Genomic DNA, 21,907 nt, shown 5'->3' on the forward strand with positions numbered 1-21,907 from the left:
AAGGAGGGAGGGAGGGAGGGAGGGAGGGAGGGAGATACTTGGCTCCATGAAAGCCTTCCTTTCAATTTCAGATGCTAATTTAGACATGTGGTTCTTTTTGTTTTTCTTCTTTTTTCTTTCTTTTCTTTTCTCGGGTTTTTTGTTTGTTTGTTTTTGTTTTTTTGAGACAGGGTTTGTTTCATTGTGCAATAGCCTTGGCTATCCTAAAACTAGCTCTGAAGACCAGGCTGGCCTCAAACTCACAGAGATCTGCCTGTCTTTGCCTACCCAGTGCTGGTAGTAAAGGGGTGTGCCACCACCCCAGGCAATCAGGGTATCTTCTTAAGCAGTCTTCACCACACCTCTTTACAATAGGCGATATTCTCAATATTGGTGGCTATAAATAGTACTTTGATGATTTTTAATATTTGCTAGCTGATGGAAGACTTTCAAGTGACTGTTCCTTTTCATTTTAGAGCAATCTGGCAATGTTGGGCTCTAACCTGTGACTTTGTAATGCCGAAGCTCTCTTTTAATTATTAACCTACCCTGCATGTCTTTATGCCATTTTCGCTATTAAAATTGGTCTCATGTCTCAGACACTATCAATACAGAATTTTCCAAAACTTAGTATCAAGCCCAGCTAGAGGTCTGAGGCTCTTACCTGCACGTTCTTGCTGATTTCCCAATGGAGGCTGTCTCACTCCTTTCTTGTTTAGAACAGTTCCAAATGAGTTGACTTCTAAGAGTTATTGAGTAAGAAACGTTATAAATTGTTTAGATTGGGATTTAGTGTGTTTAGAAGCCATTTCATAAGTTTGCCTTTTCTAACTGTTACTGGCTGTGGTGCTGCAGATGCTTGGATGAGGAACACCCTCTCCAAAGACACACAGTCGATGACAAACCTCCAAAACTTACATGTTGTTTACAGATATGGAGAAGAAGAAAATGGACAAGCACAGCCTGAAACGTAATTGCAGGCTTATAGCTCCTGCTGGGGACTAAGATGTTTATTGGCTTTCCTTGTGCAATTCAGTGTTCTTCCTCTAAGGGCTCCACTCCAAACTTGAAATCTCTCTGGAGAGACGTCTCATTTGGGAGAATGCCAGGAATGGTATCTGGGTCCTTTGTGTCTTGTACCAACTCAGAAGTAAAAACACCAGCTCTAGAAGGGTAGCTGCATAGAAAAGGGAGTCATGCATCTTCTTGGATGTCTTCTTGACAAATTGCATCCATCTTTCACCTAGAAAGCAACTTACCAAAACAACATGGTTTAAAATGATTGATTGAAGGCATATGGATAAGTCTTAGTACAAGTCAGTGATCTTTTCAGAGATGCTAAAGTCACATGAGGAATTAAAGATGCTGAAGTCTATGGAAAGAACTTATTCCAATTCTTCCCCAATTGGGGCAAGGAAGGACACTGGATTCTTATTACATTTGCTGTGGACTGTAAAATCATGATGGTGGATGAAACAGACAGGAAAGTGTGATTATAGGTATCAGACTGGTTAGTGTAATTTTATGTGATTATATTTATTCTATTGACTTCATTTTAATTAGGTTTTATGTGTTAACAAAATGAAGAGGAAAAAGCAATAGTTTTCAGGGAATAAAAGCTTCAAAAGTAGTGTATTACATAGCCCTTTTTTTTCTAAGAGATTATACAAAAGTAGTAACACAAACTTGAAAATAGTATTTGAATTTAATTGTTAAAAGTCCACAACTTGAGTTACTAAGTAGAGTACTGAACATCATTTACTCCTAAACAATATTGTGTGTGACTGGGTTGGGGTCAGAGTACTGAGTATCCTGTCCAGGATCGGTTCTTTTAAAAAAAAAATGCAGCATGTTTATGCTAAGGATAACAATTCAGCTTTGATACAAAGGCGTGTTCTTTTCTAAAACAGCCATGTCCGTCTCTAACTTGCAAGGGATGATTTGTCAATCTGATTGATTCTTCTCCCTGGGCTTTCCCCCTTACAGCTGTGTTCAGATAACTCAAGATTCCCATGTTTCCTGAGTCCTGGTTAATTTCACACACATGTGGAGTGCAGGGCTACACATTTTCAGAAGAATATGGAGACCTTGGAGGAGGTCCAGGGTAGAGCAAGGGAAGTGATGAATGGGCTGGAAGCTGGAGTTTACGAAGAAGGTTGTGAGATTCGATCTGCTAAGAGAAAAGTGTGAGCGGTGACTTAGCAACACCAGGAAGTTAATAAGCAGCTGTTCTTCATCTGCAGTAAGGTTGGATGAAGTGAAATAAGATACTAATTGTAACAACAATGAGAATGTGCTACAAGAAGGAGCTTCCAAGTGCTAGCAAAGCTAGATTCCAGAAGTCCTGAGAAGGAGACTTAATCTACTTCCCTGCTCTATAATGCTAGGCCTGTTAAGTAGAGAGGAAGACAAGATCACCCCAAAACAGCCATTCCAGGAGCTGAGGGACAGCGCAGTCTGAAAAGTATTTGCTCCAAATTAAGAAGACCTAAGTTTGACCTTCAGAACCCACTTAAAATGCCAGGTGAGGTGACTTGTAGAGGTGCAGACAGACAGATCCCTGAAGTTTGCTAGCCAGGTGCCATAGCCTACTCAGCAATCCCAGGCCAGTGAGAGACCCTTTCTCCAGAAAAGCAAGGGGTGTGGTACTCTAGGAAGGAAAGGTGCCCGAGGAACAACACCCAAGGTTGACATCTGACCTCCTCCACATCCACATACATATGCCTGTAAACCCACATAAATACACAAACACACTCGCACACACCACTTTCAGACTTATCTTTAACACAAACAAACAAACTACCCAGGGGCTAGAGCGATGGCTCTGAAGTTAAGAGCACATACTGCTCTTGCAAAGGACCCAGGTTTTCTTCCTAGAGCCCACAACAGGTGGTTGACAACTGCCTAAAATTCTAGTCCCAGGCACCTGCAAACATGTGGTACCCATACATACACATGAGAAGAACACAGAATCTTTTTAGGAAAAAAGTTACCTAACCATTTGCCAAAAAATTATTTACCTCCAGTAAATGTAAATATTATTTGCCCCATTTCTTCTCAACCACTCTTTCCATTCTTCTTCACTTGTTTTATGAAAACACAGCTCAACATGAATGCCAGTTAACTCTAGTGTGCCCTCCCTAACCCTCAAGTACCATCACTAATACGGGGGTCATGCAAATGATCTATACCGGATAATAAGCCTGAGACAAAACAGTGCATGGTTTCACCTTTGGCAAGTTCACAAATGGCCCTTGAACTACACTGTAACTCATGGCCAAGATTATAAACTCCTAAAGCATGGAGACATTTTTTTATTTATCTGTTTGTGTCATAACACGTAGAATGTAGAATAATGGCTAACACTTAGTTGATGGCCAACAAGTTATAACCAATTGAATGAGTTTAATTATGAAGTGATGGGAAGCTGAAATTGATGAAGTGGTGACCTCTGGATGCTTCCAGACGATATTATGTGCTAGACAGGTTCAAAATTTAGCCTTGCTACATGAATGTGCTGTGGAGTCCCACCACCACCACCACCACCACGTGCCCAGGTAGAACCAAGAGAGAACTGTGCAACCTGTCTAGGTCTTTCAATACAAACTTCACTTAACAAAGACACACATATTAAAATAACAGGAAAAATAGCCCAAGTTCTTGGTGCATATTCTTACTATGACTTTGGGAAGCACCATGATTATTTTGTTTTCAGACTTTTCTTTAATCCACAAAAAAATAGCAGAAAATCTCTCACTTACACTATCATATATTAAAAAAAAAGTTGTGTCTCAAAAATGCTCTGGATATCTGATTCATTGTCCTGAAACCCAGTAATTTAAGTTTGTTCATGCTTTCCAAGGCTCTTCTCCCAGCACAAACAACATACACCCTGGTTAGTAACTCCAGCTTTTATTTTTCAAATCAACAGTTTCGCACCCTTATGACTATGTTCATAACCATATTATAGTGAGTAAATTAATGTCTCTTTCATTGTTAATCTTTTTGTGTTCTCAGGGAAGATCTGTTAACTTAGAGGAAGGCTCATAAGTAGACAATTCTTGAATGTTTGGGGGACTAGCCTCAACAACTTCATAATGGTTTTCATGGTGTTTTTCTTGAACTAGACAAATATTTCCAGATGGGACTTTTTTTTCACCCTCGTTTTCAACACTCAATACCTAGGCCTTTGTAATCTTCCTTGCTCCATTCCCTTGCTTTTATATTTTAATACTGAAGCTGCCAGGATACATAATTCCTATAACAGGTGCTGACTAATTTGGTCACATCTAAGTATAATATAGAGTTATCTTTGTGCTTTGTTAGACACTTACAGAGAAGTCCTACCCAATGAATAGGGAAACTATTTTCTCTTAAGGTATTTATCTCAGAACAGGCCTTATTCAATGATCGGAAAGCCTGTGACTGACACAGTTCAAGGCGAAACTAGACCTTGGAAATTATGCAGCATGGATTTGAAAACATCTTTGTCACCCTACTCATCAGAGAAGTTTTCTGTTTACTTACTATTTCCCTATGTTAATTACTTTCTCTAATTTTCATCAGTGTTTGGGGTCATTTCATTTGATACCAGACATTTTTTTCAAAGAATAAAGATGGGAGTAACCAAGAAACTTCAGTAAATGCAATTAAACATATAATGCTTATGGCGATAGCAGAACTGACCTCAGCCAATTAAAATTATTAATAGAAAAATATGTTAGCATCAAATCTGATCCTATTGCCTCTGTTCCCGCTTGGGTAATGAGGATTAGTTTGTATTTCCTGACAAGAATAGATGGGAAGTCACATTTCTGCCTCACTTGAAACATCGAGTATTAGGCAAGAAACCAAAGGAATTTTAAGACTTGGACTCTCTCAAAATTAACTTTTAAGCCCCAAAGCAATGGTATTTCTTTTCTTCATAGTTTTTTGTTCCTTTTAATAGTAGTTGGCATCACAAACTTAGAAGGAACTTTTGCTCCCAATAACAATCCTTTATGTTAGAAGCCAATCTTTAAAAAAAAAAAAGAAAGCACGTGCTTAATTTTATTAAACGTTGCCTTTGAGCAAAATACGAAAGTAATGCTAATGCTTTAGCATACACCCACACTGCAGGGCACTCAGGAGTTTAAGTCCAAAACCAGCTTGAGCAGAGTAACGAGAATTGCCTAAAATAAAGGGAATGCTTTCTGTTCAAAGTCTGACCCTAGGCCCCCAAAACTAGCTAAACATGTTACCAGAATGAAATTTTTAAAAAAGAATTGATAACTTTCTGCAAAGTGCTGGCACCTGATTCATTTTGGCTTTGTTGTTCTTCAGAGTGAGGGCAACTTTTTATGGCAAATAGATAAATGTCTTCAGTCTGGCCTCTTACTGCTCAGTTATTGCCATAATCACAAATCAGGAAATTTGAAAATTCTCAAAAGTGAGAAGAAGTCTATTTCATCAGGCTTATCTGAATTGGCACTTGATCTTCTGCCCAAAAATACTCCTGCATTTCTGACTCGTATGTCTTTTTCTCAGTAAAAATGCACCACCCACTGGAAAGGGAAGACACGAACATTTATTTCTATAATGTCAAGGGAGAGAGGGATGACAAGATCAGCCTTACCATCGGTCTCAGAATGAGTGCATGGTCCCCTCAGCAAAAGTGCTAGCAGGGCAATGGGAGTTCTGCAGAAGGAAAATTAGGGAGAGCGTCTATCTAAGCAGCAATGACAATGCTTGCAAGATGTTTTTCAGAAAAGAAATAAGTCACAACAGGTTTCAAAACATGGGATCAGAACTCATTCTTGGTTAGTATACATTTGGAAAGTAGGCATCAGTTTGAAGCTGACTTAAAGTTATTTTCCTTTTAAAGTTGGGGTTAGGACTACTCCAGTCTTTTGAAAAGATATACACGTAGTTTTTAAAAATTCTAACATAGCGACTTAAGTTATGGCAATTGAAGAAATCATAGTTGCCTTCAGCCTAGGAAAGTACTGAAAGTCTTGTAGGGGGCCCAAACCCAGATTCATATCCTTTATTGCTCTCTTTTTCTCCTGAACATTTCTTATACAGTAGATAATTCACAATAAACTCCACCATCTGTGCTGTAGGATCCTTCTATTGGTCACGTGTTCCGTCAAATTGACAGAGGTGCAATGTCAACTGTGAGTGACACCCTAAGAATTTGCATATATTTGAATAACTTGATTATTCACACCAACAGTTTGCAAAGGGACTCTGAAGGACCTTGAATTCTGACCACTTCCCTTTAGTGAAGGGCAGAGAGTAGAAGCAGGGGGGCATTTCTAGCTGGAGTTGTTGAGCCCTTTAAGGTATATCTCTGACATGTGCGCTTGATTAAATGACTATGCACTCGACTAAACTATTGTGGGATCTTGAGTCTCTGGTTCTTCACTTAGAAAACAGAAACAGTGTCTGTCAGCAGTTTTTGGAAGCTCTCAAATAGCAAACGTTAGTAAATTCACTTTATTAACTATCAGTCCTTGGGTAAATGAAGCTCAGTATACAATGATATATTATATTCTGTTCTTTAGCTCATTCTTGATAACCACGAGATATCTGGGGAAAGGAACTCTTCTCCTCTGGTAAATTTAATGCTCAAGCATTTAAAGACATCCATACAGCACTGCCTTAGCAATGATTAAGTCATTAAGATTCAACAAAAATGCACATTCACACACAAGGGCCCACAGAACTTGGGGTGCCAAAGTTTCTTGCCTTTTCAATGAGTCACATATGAGTCTTCCGTGGTATGACTTGAGACCGACCACAAAGGAATAGCTTATTGAAATGCAAATTGTCGGGCCCAGCCTTAGCCATCGCTAAAGGCCAACCTCAGAAAAAGGACCCCACCCCCACCCCGCCACACACACACCTTAATGCAGGCAGGTGATTATGTTAACAAGAGGTGGGTACTCCACACTCAGTAATGCCCTCTTGGTCTTTTTCTTCTTCTTTTCTTTTAAAAACTAGGGTCTGCCCCAGTGTTTACTCATTAGTTGGATTAAAGGAGGAACGTTTAACAAAGCAGGATTCCAGGTAGATGCTGAGCAGAGTTTATCAACCATCTAAATGAAAATAATCCTCCAGCCCCTAGTCATGTAATTGCTGTCTCAACTACAGGCAAAAGAAAATCGTAAAGACCACCACTCCAGAGGAGGAGGGGCTTAGTGGGTAATTCACTCCACCCCACCCACCCCTCACCCTAAACTCTGCTTAGAGATTTTTTTTTTTTTTGATGTGTTGTTGCCCAGATAATGAAAGGTTTGGCTCGTGTCTGTGTGTGAATTCGCTAGAACTGGAAGTGAAAACATCTACAAAGCATGCAATGCCCTGGAACGGAATTCTTCTAATAAAAGATGTATCATTTTAAATGCGCGGAATTCTGATTCTGGTAATTCGTGCACTAGAGTGTCTATTTCGAGGCAGAGGAGGTATCATATGACGGCTCACGTCAAGGCAGCGTGGAGCCCTCTCGTGGACTCCCACCCACTTTCCCATTCACCGAGGAGAGGACTGCTCGCGCGGCCGCTCCCCCCACCCACCCCCGGAGCTAGCATGAAATCTCCCAGCCTCTGCCTAGATCAAATGGAGCTTCTCGCTGAAGGCGTGCGAGTATTACCTCCGCCATGCAATTTCCACTATCAATAATTTAACTTCTTTGCTGCAGAACAGGAGTACATACCGGCCACCAAAGACTCGTCCCCCTCCCCCTTTTAACCGAAGAGAAGGGGGAAAATATAGTAAGAGTCTAGGACCTTGGGGACCGGTCTTCCCCAGAGCAGCTGTCTTGATGTTTACTTTGACAAGTAGTGACTGAAAAAGGTGGGTTTCTTTTCTTTCTCTTTCCCTTTCTCCTCCCCCCCCCCCGTTTGTTCTGCTGGGAAGCATATGGCTTTAGTGAGGTCTGTCATTGCCTAGGCTTCCCGGCTAGAAGCAGTAACTTGGTGTAATGTTATCCGGGGTTATTCATTAATAAAAAATACTGTTATTATCTTGATTGAATTCTATTAGGCAAACTCCGGAGAGGTCAGGGCGCGAACTCTAGTTAAGCTGGTGTGTTTAAGGTAGAGGAGTAAACCATAACCCCGCAAACTCTGCAATTTCATTGTGTGCTCATTTTTCCTAGCTCTGTGGTGAGGAAAGGTGCGGGAAGGTGTGTCTGGGGCGGGGGAAATGCATGCCCTCTCCCACAGAACTTGGGTGCAGAAATGGGAAAGATGGGGAGAGTTGTAAACCCGGGGGAAAAGATTTAGGCGCCTGGGATTCACACGCGCTTTCTCCTGCTCTGGGGCACATTGCCAGGAGCAGGGTTCCTGGAAACTGGGGTTAGACCACCCCTCCTAGCTCAGGGCACCCTGAGAAGGCCGCAGAGAGCTGACGCAGGGCTTTGGGGTTAAGCGGCGGGCTCCGGAGAAGAGGCGAGAAGCCGGTGCAGGGCGGTCAGGAGTTCCCCGAGGGCCCTCGGGGGCTAAGCCCCCACGAGGAAAAGGCGCAGCGTCCCCTTTAAGCGGCCGCCCCGACTGGGTATCGGTGGCGCGGCGGAGCAGGGAGGGGATAGGGGCGGCGCTGTCTGACCAATCGAAGCTCAACCGAAGAGCTAAATGTCTGACCCCAGTGCCTGGCGCTGGCTGAGCTCCTGGTGCCCGCCGCTGCCGCCGCGCCAGGGCGCACCCGCTGGCTGGCAGTCGCACCGTCCCCGCCGCGCCGGGAACTCCCGGGCCTGGAGAAGGAGGCCGCCTGGGGCGACGCGCCACCTCCGCCTGGGGAATCTTTGATGAGACCGGCTTTCTCCCTCTGCCACTGCTGCTGTGGAGTGGACGGAAAAGCGCACCGGGTCCGGGGTAGGGCGCAGGGGCCAAGAGAGTGACAACGATGTGACTCCGCTGCCGGGGATCCGAGAGCTTTGTGTGGACCCCGAGGTAGGCGACTGCGGGGCGTGGGGCTAAGCGCGGGAGCCGGCGGCGCGTGCGCCCGGGAAAGTTGGCTGGGGGAATGAGAAGTTGTAGGACTGCAGAACTCAGGCTTCACCTTCGTCCTGTGACAGCAGAGGGGCGGGGTTGCTCCTGAGGAGCGTTCTTCTTGGAGCCCACAGCCCGGAGGGACAGCGGGACCCCGGGAATCCCAGCAGTGCGAGAGAAAAAGCCAAGGGGATAGGACGTCTTGCGCCATGGGAGCTAAGCCTACGTTCAGGAGATCCCAGAAGTCGTCCCGCAGACGAGGAAGGGTGGTGAGAGCGATGTAGGGCGCCAGCTGTCGGGGGCTCAGACGGAGGGCACCGGGTCAGGGCTGGGATGGGATCCCTTACGACAAGCGAGGCACTCTCCAAGCGGAGTTGGACCTCGGTGGTGTGGGGTCCGGGAGTGGATCTTTGCGCCCTCTGCCCTCGTCTCCTTCCCTGGGCATCACACAGGCTGTATACTGTCACCTGCTGTCCAGGGAGCAATACCCTAGCTTACTTACTGGTCCAAGGCCAACGTAACTGGAAAGCCTTGGAACCATTCTTGCCGTTAGGGCCTGAAATGATCTGCGGAACTCCCGGACAGCCTGCGTCCGACCCTCTGCCCATCTTGCGCGCCTCCCTTAGGGCATCCTCCCGAGGAAGTGAAAGTTTTGACTTTCGTTGGGGAGTAGATTTGTGTCTTTGGAGGATGAAACGACTGGTTTTGGTTTCTGGGGATGCTGAAACAGGAAGAGGAATGGATGAGTGAGCTAAGCCTAGAAGAAATAACTGAGGATGGGGGCTTGAGGCTTTGTGCTTGATGATGGGGGAATTGTAGCCCCGGGGCTCTCTGGGGGCAATTGTGGGTGGGTGAGCCTCAAGCTGCCGGGGGTGAGCTGGTGTTTTAGTGAAAACAGTTGGTGAGTTGGGGGGTGGAGCCTGGACTGGGAAACAGGGTATGGGGACGGGTTGGGGGGGGGGGGGGGGGGGGGGGGGAGAGCAAGAGGTAAAGTGGGGGATCCAGAAGAGGGAGGAGAGGAGGGCCAGGAGAGCTGCGCTAGGAAGGTAGAGGGTGCCCTCTGCCGGCCACACTTCCAAGAGCAGCTGCTGGGGGCGGTCGGATGGGGGTGGGGAGGTTCTTCGGGGCAGTTTTGCAGATCTTTAGTACGGGTGTTAGGAAAAACTTGTTGAATTGTGTTTCGAACCAGCTTCCTGAGATGTGCGGCTCGGGTTGGGAATTTTTACTTGTTGCGCTGCTTTCTTTGAGTTGCTGGGCTACTTTGATGATCCACCCTTGTCTATGAGCTGGGACTTTCTGGATCTTACTTCAGGGTCCTCTCCGTATCGCGCAATATACTTCTAAGTGTCAACAAAACCAATGAACTCTTTTTTTTTTTTTACAAGAATGTAAGATGTTCTTGGCTAGAAGCATATTTCTCCCTGTTTGTTAAGCTTTCAAGAAGTTATATTTCAAAAGAAAGCGATGTATAATCAGGAACAATCATTGCTATCTAATTGTGTAAAAAAGGTTAAATGAGTTCCCCTTCCCAACAATTGGATCAACTTACTGAAAATATATTCCTCTTTTAATTCTTCTACAAAATCGATTTTTTTATACATTAGTTATAAGGTCAAAAGCCATTTTGATCTTACGATTGATTTTTGTTTTTTGCATTATTTATTTATTTATTTACGGGTTTGATTTCAATAAGCATCCGGACCCCTCTAAGTTTGCCACAGGCGACAGATTTTCAGGTCGGAGGTATCTGAGGTTAGAACAGGAGCGCTTCAAGCTGTTACACATAATTGACTTAATCCTTTGCACAGGGGGCTGAAATAACACTAGGGAGTTTTTGAAATAATTACTGCAGTTCCCTGGTTTTGGATAAGGTTGAAGTTTTTGTTTTGTTTTATATTTTTCAAGTTTACCTCTGAAGGTAAGAAAAAGGAAACAGACACTTGTTGAAATGTAATCTTTACTGGAATTTGAAATATGGTAGTTACCATTATTGGAATTCCAGAGCCATAAAGTTGTTTTCTGTTTTTCTTCTATGTTATTTTGTAAGATGGGACACATTGGTAGATATTAATGGTAAAAACTATGTCACAGAATGCATGCTGTATAGAGAACTGTTTAAAGTAATTAAAACGTTCCTGTTTATAAATGATTTAGGAAGAAAGAAATTATTTCCAGACAAACAAGGCTGGTGTGCATGACGTACACATCTTGAAGCATTACCATTGCAGACACACTTAGACATAACATTTTTTTAAAGCAGAGTAACAGTAATTTTTCACATACTTCTAGAATCTCTCACACAGCCCATTCAGGGCTAAGTTGGTAGTTAGACATCGTGTTTATTTTAGGGTGCTACTTAAGGTCATTCCAAAGAATAGCCAACCTTTATGCATCTAGAAATTAAGGCATCTGGGAAATCTGTTTTATGATGCCCTGGAAGCATGTGACTTTTAATTGCAAACAAGGGGCACCTAGAAAGGGATCATTTGCCCAGCCTCATCGCAGAACACGTTTGTGCTATGTAAATTGGTTGTTTAAATCTCCTAAAGGTCCCAAGAGGGAGAAGGAGCTGGGTTATTTCTATTTCATTTTGACTTGCTGGGAGGAGAAATCATAATAAATGTAAATGCAAATTTCTAAAATCCTAGCTCCAAGTCCTTGGGTTTTCTGTTTAAGGGGGGGGGGAGGCAACATTAGAATGTAAGCTGTTCCCTGCTTCCCAAAATGTTGTAAGAGTTCCAACTTTTTAATAGTCAAGATGTAAATGATTGATAATCACGTTTCTCCCAAATCTAAATAGCTCTGGATTGTAGCTCAGCACATAGAACAGGCTGAGCACGCCCACCCGATAGTATAGCAACCAGCTTGTTTTCATGCTTTTTTACGTTCATCTTTAGAGCCTTCAGTAAAACCCCTCCCCCATCCTTCTCCCACTCAGCTCCATACGCCTATACGTTGTAAAATGTAGCACCACCAGGTTCGGGTTCCATAAACATTATCTAAGCATCAAGAGATCTAAGAAGTACACCTTGGAAGGAAAGGTCACACACAAGTAGTTCATTAAGAATTTAAGATGTACAAATCTAGTCCTCGACTAGAGCAAAGAGCAGTCGTGGATTTCCTGAATGAAAACAGAACCCAGAAACGGGACAAGAGCTAAACCTCTGACTGTCTTTTATGAAAGGGACTCCTGCTGCAACAGTTATATTGTACTGATTTCATTCTAATGACTACAACATAATTTCCAGCCTGTGTTTGTTTCCTAATGGGGAAGGTTTCGGTTTGTGTGAGGGGGCTCTTTTAGTCCCGGGAAAGTGAGTCTATCTCTTTAATAGGGTAATTGCTCACTTGTCTCAACTTGTTTTCCAACAATTGTTATGGAGCACTAATTGCAAAATTGCTGCCTAATCGAAGGACTCTCAGCCGCCTAGTGCAGTCATTCAGCCACTGGCAGGCTCTGTGATCTCAAGCTGTGAATTGCATTTTAAAGAGGATTCAGAAGAGAGTTTTGCAGAATTCCAAGTTAAAAATGCTGGCTGTTGTTCAATGGAGGCAGAAGCCATTTGAAGGATAATCACATTAAGTTGCATTATGATAAATTTTCTTTATTAGAATGGATGACATGCACAGATGGGCATCAGAAGTGAATGAGCAGACATACCGGTTACACTATGCCTGCATTTATTCTGTCTACTTTGGAGTAATGCTAAGCAATAAATGATGCTGGCGAATGAAATCCCTTCTGTCACTAGCAGGAGGAAGTTAACCCTTGGAACCATGAGTAAGGCTTTAGGACTTTTAAAGTTACGGATGTGCATTATTAAAGTTCCTCGAATTTCCATTTAGGGCATGGGATTACTTAATCCTAAATAATTTTCTATTTCAGTGAAATCACTGGACTTCCATCACTCCATCTCAGGGATACTGAAAATTCAGAAAGTTATAGACCCAATTATTGAATATATGGAGTCATTGTTGACAGATGAAAAATAATGAAACTCAGTAGTTGCATTGACATTTGAAAATTATTTAGGGGAAGGGAATGTTTTCATACATAGTTTATAATGATATATATGATATATTATGTATCATATATACATTCTACATATGTATATATATGCATACATATATATACATAGAGAGAGCTTATCACAAGTACTATGGCAACTTTCATTTATATAAATACTCAAGTGCAAATACAAACTATGAGATACACTGCTCGTGAGGCAAATCTGACCAAATAGAGTGGATAGCTGTGAAGTAGCTCATGGCCCTGAGGTTTCCTTTATAGATGGGCTGGAGTTCATGGATGGGTTGCTTGGATGAGGGAGGGGGAGGGGTATAGAATGGGAGACTGACTGAGGGGGTAACATGTTTTTACAAGCTTCAGTGGCAGGCATAATAAAGTAAAAGTTTATTTCCAAAGAGCCCAGAGAGTAACGAATGTTACATAGTTTCTCCCAAAGGTTCACTTGAAAGAGCTTTTCATTGGTTGTCATGGTAGTAATGTCCTGGCTTTGAAAGCTTACAGAACCTCAGAGCTCTTAAATGTGCTTTCATCTTGGTTGCTTTGGTTTGACTGGGATTTTATGACGACTTTCTGTGGTTTTGATATGCCTCTGCATTTTTGGACAAAGGAGGGCAGGAAAGGAGGCTATTTTAATTTCAATATAACCAAGAAATACATAAAAATTACATGATTTCTTTTAAATCACTGTACTTCAGTTCAGATTGTTTTTAACACGCACACACACACACACAAAAAAAAAAAAACCAGCAGTCTGTTTTTTGATTGTAACTACTCTATACGAAATTTGGTAAATATGTGATAGAAAATCAGAAAAACGTTTCAAATTAATTTAAGAAATTCATCTAACCTTGAAGTTATAGTGCCTACTAAAGCATTTCTCCAGCCTCACCAGGAAGTCAGCTTGCTGCCACACAAACTTTCCATGGCTTTCCTGACTAACCTTCCTTGCCACCCTGTGCAGGCTTGGGAAATGTGTCGAGGGGTGAGGGAGAAGATGGGGTAACATCTGTCCTTGCAGGTGACTTTTAAAGTAAAGAACTCCACAGCTGTGCAAAATCAGCTGCCAGTAATCAAGGGCTAGTCTCCCCCTGCCTCATTTATTTATCTTCAAGAGTTTGTACTGTACCACTGAATACAAAGGTTTTGATTTTACTCTGTTGCCAAAGGCAATTCATTCCATTTTCTGAAATACAAAGAATCAAATAAATGAAGTAGAAAGATGTTAAGGAATGTCTTTAATCTCTGATCTAACTTTAATGATTTGAAAAAATTTAATAATAAAATAGATGGTAATAAGTAGGGTGGAATTTTTTTATTGATTTTATTTAGCTGTATATTTTTCTCCGTTCTCCTTCCTTCCTCTCCCTTCCCCCCTACCCTACCTCATGATTCCCACGCTCCCAGTTTACTCAGGAGACCTTGTCTTTTTCTACTTCCCACATAGATTAGATCCATATATGTCTATCTAAGGATTCTCTTTGTTGTCTAGGTTCTCCGGGGTTGTGAATTGTAGAATGTTATTCTTTTCTTTATGTCTAAAAGTAACTTATGAGAAGTACATATTATATTTGTCTTTCTAGGTCTGGGTTACCTCACTGAATATGTTTTTTTCTAGGTCCATCCATTTACCTTCAAGATGTCATTGTTTTTCTCTGCTGTATAGTACTCCATTGTGTATCAAATCTTCTTTATCCATTATTCAGACAAGGGGCATTTAGGTTGTTTCCAGGTTCTGAATATGACAAGTAATGCTGCTATGAACATAATTGAGTGCATGTCCTTGTGGTATGATTGAGCATCCTTTGGGTATATACCCAAAATTGGTATTGCTGGATCTTGAGGTAGGTTGTATCCTAATTTTCTGAGAAATCAAAATACTGATTTCCAAATGGGCTATACCAGTTTGTACTCCCACCAGCAATGGAAGAGTGTTCCCTTTACCCCACATCCTCTCTAGCATAAGCTGTCATCAGAGTTTTTGATCTTGGCCATTCTTACAGGTGTAAGATGGAATCTCAGAATGATTTTAATTTGCATTTCTCTGGTGGCTAAGGATGTTGAACATTTCCTTAAGTGTCTTTTACTCATTTTAGATTCCTCTGTAGAGAGTTCTCTGTTTAGATCTGTACCCCATTTTTTATTGGATTATTTGGTCTTTAGATGACCAATTTCTTGAGTTCTTTGTGTATTTTGGAGATTAGACCTTTCTCTGATGGGGGCTTGGTGAAGATCTTTTCCCATTCTGTAGGCTGGTGTTTTGTCTTGTTGACCATGTCCTTTGCTTTACAGAAGCTTCTCAGTTTCAGGAGGTCCCATTTCTTAATTGTTTCTCTCAGTGTTTTTGCTACTGGGGTTATATCTAGGAAGTAGTCTCCTATGCCAGTGCATTCAAGTGTACTTCCCACTTTCAGTGTGGTTGGTATTATATTGAGGTCTTTGATCCATTTGAAAAGATTTGAGTTTTGTGCATGGCAATAGATAAGGATCTATTTTCATTCTTCTACATGTTGATATCCAGTTATGCCAGGACCATTTGTTAAATATGCTTCCTTTTTCCCATTTTATATTTTTTTCTTCTTTGTCAAAGATCAGGTTTTCATAAGTGTGTGGATTGATATCCAGGTCTTTGATTCAGTTCCATTGGTCCTCCTGTCTGTTTTTATGCCAATACAAGGCTGTTTTCAGTACTGTAGCTCTGTAGTAGAGCTTGAAGTCAGGGATCATGATTCCTCCAGAAGTTCCTTTATTGTACAGGATTGTTTTGACTATTCTGGGTTTTTACTTTTCCATATGAAGTTGAGTATTGTTCTTTCAAGGTCTGTTAAGAATTTTGGTGGGCTTTGCACTAAATCTATAGATTGTTTTTGGTTAGATTGTAAATGAATTTTTGTTTGTTTGTTTTTTGAGACAGGGTTTCTCTGTAGCTTTGGGCCTGTCCTGGACTAGCTCTCATAGATCAGGCTGGCCTCGAACTCACAGAGATCTGCCTGCCTCTGCTTTCCAAGTGCTGGGATTAAAGACATGCGCCAATACCAGTATACACCACTCTACTCACACCACACCCCTACCCTCAAAAGTAAGGAAAATAAAAGAAGTAGAAAGAAATGATAAAGATGACATCAACCTAGGAGTCAATAGCATCAAAAAGGAATGAAAACAGGAATCAGTTATTTTAACTTGACTCAGACTTCTCCCTAGTCACATAAACTTATGTTTGGTTAGTGTACCTCTGCATGATCTCTCTTCAGCATCCAGAACAGGGTTAGTCTAAGGGGACACAATGGTAAAAGGTGCTAAAGGAAAAGACAAATCTATTAGTAGCTGCCTGAGATTCTATGTTTGTTGATGTCGTTGATGAAAGAATGATATAGTTTTAGAAAAAAAAATGTGTTCGTTTGTTTGGCAGGCAGGGAGGCAAAAATTGGAGAAAATATTTAAAAATATTTATTTTTCCCCAGCACCTATTATAAAAGTCATTTATTTAACTCAGTTCTAAAATTTCCCATGCATGATTTACTTCCCTCGTGAAATTATGGTCAGAATATTTGACATATTAAAGCTGTTTGAGACCTAAACTACAAACTAAAGGTGGGATTTTTTAACATCTTTAAGTTTTCAAGCAGAGTTTATGAGCAGAGATGCTGGTTCCTGTGTGTTTCAGGCACTGAATATAGTATGTATTAAATGTGTACCAGTGTCTAGCAAGAAAGAACAGACAGCGTGGCAACCAAAAAAGGTAACTGTACTCTTCGTGCTTTGTGTCCTCCATAGGAGCCATCAGAAAACATTCTTATTCAGGGAAAATAAATAAATAAGGAAGGAAGGAAGGAAGGAAGGAGGGAGGGAGGGAGGGAAGGAAGGAAGGAAGGACCTTCCTCTACTCCCAACCCCATCCCAAGAGAAAAAGAGGAGGATGCGTGACACATGAAGCAAACTCTTCAGTAAAGTTTTTGTCACCTGGCACTGAGTCTTGGATTCAAAGCTTCTGTTTCAGCAATTGCTTTTTCTGTGGACTCCTCTGCCTTCGAAACCTAAACCTGGGCCCAAGTTGAAACAACTTTCTCTGTGTTTTCACATGTCCACTTATGTATCAGATGTGTTTTTAAACATAGACTTTCTCTTACATTACGTAGAATTTGAAAGTTGAGAAATCTACAACCATGATGCAGTAGGGAGATGCTTGGCAGAGTCCCAGGCCACATTCCTAGACCAAGGGCTCCAAGGTGTTCTCTCTTATGCAACACTGGGAAAGTACACCCGGCACGGAGTGTTGGCTGATGATATGTCTGAAGGCACAGACGATATGCTTATCACATCAAAACATAAAGCCAACAGTCATTGCAGGCATTCTGCTGCTGGATAAAAGTTGGATCATTTACGCTTATTTAGTGTAAAATACTGTGATTTCTTGTGTCTGTTGTGTGCATGTGAATTATATGTTTATGTGTGTTCATGCGTGGATGCATGTGCCAATGTTTGTGTGTAAGAGACCAGAGGAAAACTTTGGGTGTCATTCCTTAGAGATGCCATCTACCTTGTTATTTGAGACAGGTGTGTGTTTGACCTAGAGCCCACCAAGTACATTAGGCTGGCCGGCCATTGAACTCCAGACATTCCCTTGTCTCCACTGCCCTGGTGCTGGGATTACAAATACATGATATTTTACTTTTTGTGTGGTGTATAGGGATAGAACTTTGTCCCTTGCAATTTGGAGGCAAGTGCTTTACAACTGAGCTATTGTCCCAGTCCTTGTTGAATTTTTAAAAACTCAGCAGGACAGAATAGGGAGCTAGGGGTGTGGACTTGGAGGCTGACTTATCAACAGATGACAGGAAGGACAAACTTGAGTGTTTTAAATACTTGCAGGTTCAGTATAAGCAGGAGCTGTTCATGGAGCTACTGCAAGTTTGGGCCCACCTTATAGAAGTATAATGCACAAATGAAGAAACAAATCATTGCCTTATTTAATTTTGAACTCAGGAGGTGGTTTTGCTCAAATATCTGTCGTGTTAATATGTATGTTGTGCTCCTGGGTCATGTCTTTGTAACCATGTAAGTACAGCATAATATGGCCTCACCAACTCAGAAATAGTTAACTTCCCAATATGCAAGGAAGCAAGTTTTAACATTAATATTTTTGTGAAGAAGTAGGGGAGAGGTACGCATATGATTAGTAGATAGCAAATGGCCTGGCTGTCTATGTAATACCAAATTCTATTGTCTGCTGGTAGAAGTTACTTCTTAATCTTCTCTGTGAAACAAAACTGGAAAAACAAACAAGTGTCTTTTAGCCTCTAGGTTCGTGTTATAAAACCTAGAAAGCGTGACAGAGTACCACACAGCAATTTTTCCTTAGTAAAGTCATACACAGAGCCCATGTGTGTATGTGTAAGTGTGTGTGTATGTGTGTGTGTGTGTGTGTGTGTGTGTGTGTGTGTGTAAAATATGTAACTCTGGTCTAGTTGGAAAACAGGCAAGCAGCATGCTATCTCTGCCCCTCAAACTCAACCGCCCCCCTGCTAGAGATCTCTTGACACTCCATTCCACAAAACTTAATTGGTAAGTGATTTTTTTTCCTCAAACAAAAGTTAACAGATAGAAGTCCATAGCAGAGTAATGTTGAAATATTGCTTGTTTCTTGTGAAGGTGTCAGTTGCCCAAAATCTTTCTGTGCCAATTTCTTTTTTTTTTTTATTGAGAAAAAAAAAATTTCCGCCTCCTCCCAGCCTCCCACTCTTCCCACCCTCCCCCCACTCCTCTTCCCCTCCCTCTCAAGTCTGAAGAGCAGTCAGGGATCCCTGCCCTGTGGAAAGTCCAAAGTCCTCCCCCCTCCATCCTGGTCTAGGAAGGTGAACATCCAAACTGGCTAGGCCCCCACAAAGCCAGAACAAGAAGTAGGATCAAAACCCAGTGCCATTGTCCTTGGCTTCTCAGCAACCCTCATTGTCCGCCATATTCAGAGAGTCCGGGTTTATCCCCTGCTTTTTCAGTCACAATCCAGCTGGCCTTGGTGAGCTCCCAATAGATCAGCCCCACTGACTCCGTGGGTAGGTGCACCCCTCTTGGTCCTGACTTCCTTGCTCATCTTCTCCCTCCTTCTGTTCCTCATTGGTACTTTGGGAGCTCAGTCCAGTGTTCCAGTGTGGGTCTCTGTCTCTATCTCCATCCATCACCAGATGAAGGTTCTATGGTGATATGCAAAATATTCATCAGTATGGCTATAGGATAGGATTTCTTATGTTGAGAGTTGCATCTGCCTCCCGGTTCAGGGTATTCAGCAAAGAGTAACGTGAAAGGTAGATTTCCTTAAAAAGGCTGCAAAGCTTCCCATTGTCAAACTTTGGAAGTCATAGTTTATAACAGAAGAAAAGCAACAGCTAAGCATTTATTCATCATTAAAATGTACTATAATAGCATTAATATTTATTTCAAAGTTTACATAATATTTAGTTTTCTTCATCTTTCTTTTTTTTCTACTAAAGATTAAACCCAGAGTCTTGGGCATGCTAAGTAAATGTCCCCATCGGGTTGCACATCTAGCCTACCTCATTCTTTACAGTCTTTATGTTCACGGTAATAATTTCCTTATAACGTGAAAGTATTGTAAATGAAAACAAAGGGGTGGATATAAGATTGGGCACATATTTCACAAAGCTGACAATCAAGGTGAGTGAACTCTTGGAGGTATAAGAAAAATAGAACAGAAAAAAAAGCTCCAATTCCAAACCTGGTAACCATCAGATATGCCCTTCAAACTTTTAGGAATAAGTGTGAGGTCCTAGAATCTAAGACTGAGCCTGGGAATGCATTGCGTTTAGCAATTTGCACAGTTGTACAGAAACATTTGGCATCTCCTGTACTAGAAGCCGCATAAACTTAATAGCCTATGATTTAAAGCGACTAACCAGTTCCTACATTGCCCAAATACCTAGAATAGAATGTGGCTAGAAGAGATTTGCAGCCTTCCAAATAGCCAGATGTTCAGAGACTCTGAATGACAGGCCTATTAAATATTGCTCTGACTTGGAAGGAATTTCCTATCAGAAACTTTCAAGGAGGAGCAAAGGACCAAAGTACATATTCCTGAGCCCAGGGGTGGAGTTTGTCTAACATCCACTAAGTCTGTGATCCTGACCAGTGGCTTACTCTGTGCTTCAAACTCTTGACAGGGTAGCGGGGGGTTAAATGTGTTAATATGTGTAAAGTTTAGACTGCCACTTGCCATTACCATTGAGCTATCCTCTTAGCTCATCTCGACTCCAGAAAAAGATCTTTTCATACATTATCATCAAAGAAGCAAAATTCCTCACTAGGATGCTGCTCAAATGCGCTTTACTTTACAACGACAAAAACAGACAAGATCAGAAGTTTCCTATAATTCTCTGAGTCTAATTTGATTATTAGTTTCTCCTCACACAATTATACCAGCCCTTTAATTCTGTTCTCACCAAAAAAAACTCCTTTCCAGGACAAGTCTGAGTTGTTTTCTGCATCTTTGAACATGGTGGTTAATTGTATAACCATTAAATCATTGTGTATCCTGTCTCTGTCAGACTAGATGTCAGGAGCTCTGGAGATGATGCTGTCTTCAGAAGCCATGATTTAGAGCATCTAAGGGTAGTCTGTTTTCTTCATCTCACAGAAATATTTATGAAATAGAAGGTAGCCCATGCCTGGTGCCTTTCCTGGGCCTAATGATTAAATTTGGCTCCAATTTACCTCTTATTTTTCCTTTGATCTTGAGAAAGGTGTGTAAGTTCTGAGGTCTGCAAGTATGTTTAGGGAAATCAATTCCTCATCCTATGTTTCTCAAGAAGTCTTGCTTCAGAGGAGAACTATCTGAGGATGATTGCTCTTGCCACATTTCCATCAGCATCACTTTGATTAACATCACTGACAGGTCCCACTAAATCTGTCTTCTATGTTATGTGATGTGTGCAGGTCCCTCATTCCCTTAATGGGAGGTCCTCAAGTATGTTGTATGAGTTAGCCAGCTTAAACACAGCTGGAAGCAGGATTAGACCCTGCTGGAACCAAGAACCAGGGGCTTCACATAGAGGCCCTCACTAATCAAAATAGAAAGGTGGGCTTTACTTACTTTACTGGGTTCCAAGTAGCTGGTTTTCTGCCCCAGCATCCGGATGTTGGCACGGAGTTAGAGCACTGCCAGTGAACCCCAGGTTACAGCACCAGCATATGGTTATTTCCAGCCTCTTGGAATGTTTCACTCCAGGAAGGTGAGGAAAGGAATTGCTTATATTTCCTTGATTAGTTTAACATTGTGGGGCAGCTTTGACCATCCGTTTAGTGGTAAGTCTGCTTTCCAGATGACTGTACATACGGAGATGAGAAGGGTTTTTTTTTTTTGAGGAGAGGTGCCTTTTTAAAGAATGGTTTTTCATTCAGTCTCAATTTCGGGTAAATGGTCCTCTGGGGAACATTTTCAAAAATCTTTGAAGTTCCCATATGATTTTGGAAGTAAGTTGGAAGCCACTTTGAGTGAAGTGGGCACTTGCTCTAGCAACTGCACTGTTCACAGAGTAAGGGCATCCTACAGGGTCTTACATTTAACATAGATCTCTTGTTTATGTTCAAGTCTGTGTCCTTAGAATTTCTACTATAGCTGCCTGGCAAGTTCCCCTGCTAGACTCTACACAATGTGAGACACCGAGGATAACCACAGATGAAATCCTTTAACCACACACCTTCCTCTTGAAGTCTCCCTATGGCAGTTTGTTCTTGTTTTGTGTTTGTATTTTCGTTCTTTCTTTGGGAAGCTCACTTTCTTACTCACTGTTTCAGCATCTTAAATGCTTCCTCTCCTCTGTTTGCCCACGGCTGCCTCTCTTTCTTGCTCTGTGTGTCACAAGAGTTGTTTGTAGAGTTACCCCTTGCCCATATACCAACTCTTTTTCTTTTTTTTTTT

At 41.8% G+C, this 21,907-nt stretch overlaps 1 protein-coding gene across 1 annotated transcript in view; it reads left to right on the forward strand.

Annotated features, from left to right (window-relative positions):
• Window positions 1–8,563: 8,563 nt before the first annotated feature.
• Bdnf (brain derived neurotrophic factor) overlaps window positions 8,564–21,907 on the forward strand; it is a 33,656-nt gene continuing 20,312 nt past the window's right edge. The window contains 1 exon segment of the mRNA XM_005364052.2: window positions 8,564–8,912. Within this exon segment, the coding sequence (XP_005364109.1) occupies window positions 8,595–8,912 (318 nt within the window). The 5' untranslated portion in view covers window positions 8,564–8,594.

The sequence above is a fragment of the Microtus ochrogaster genome (genome assembly GCF_000317375.1).
Source record: "Microtus ochrogaster isolate Prairie Vole_2 chromosome 14 unlocalized genomic scaffold, MicOch1.0 chr14_random_1, whole genome shotgun sequence".
In the NCBI taxonomy this organism is placed as follows: domain Eukaryota; kingdom Metazoa; phylum Chordata; class Mammalia; order Rodentia; family Cricetidae; genus Microtus; species Microtus ochrogaster.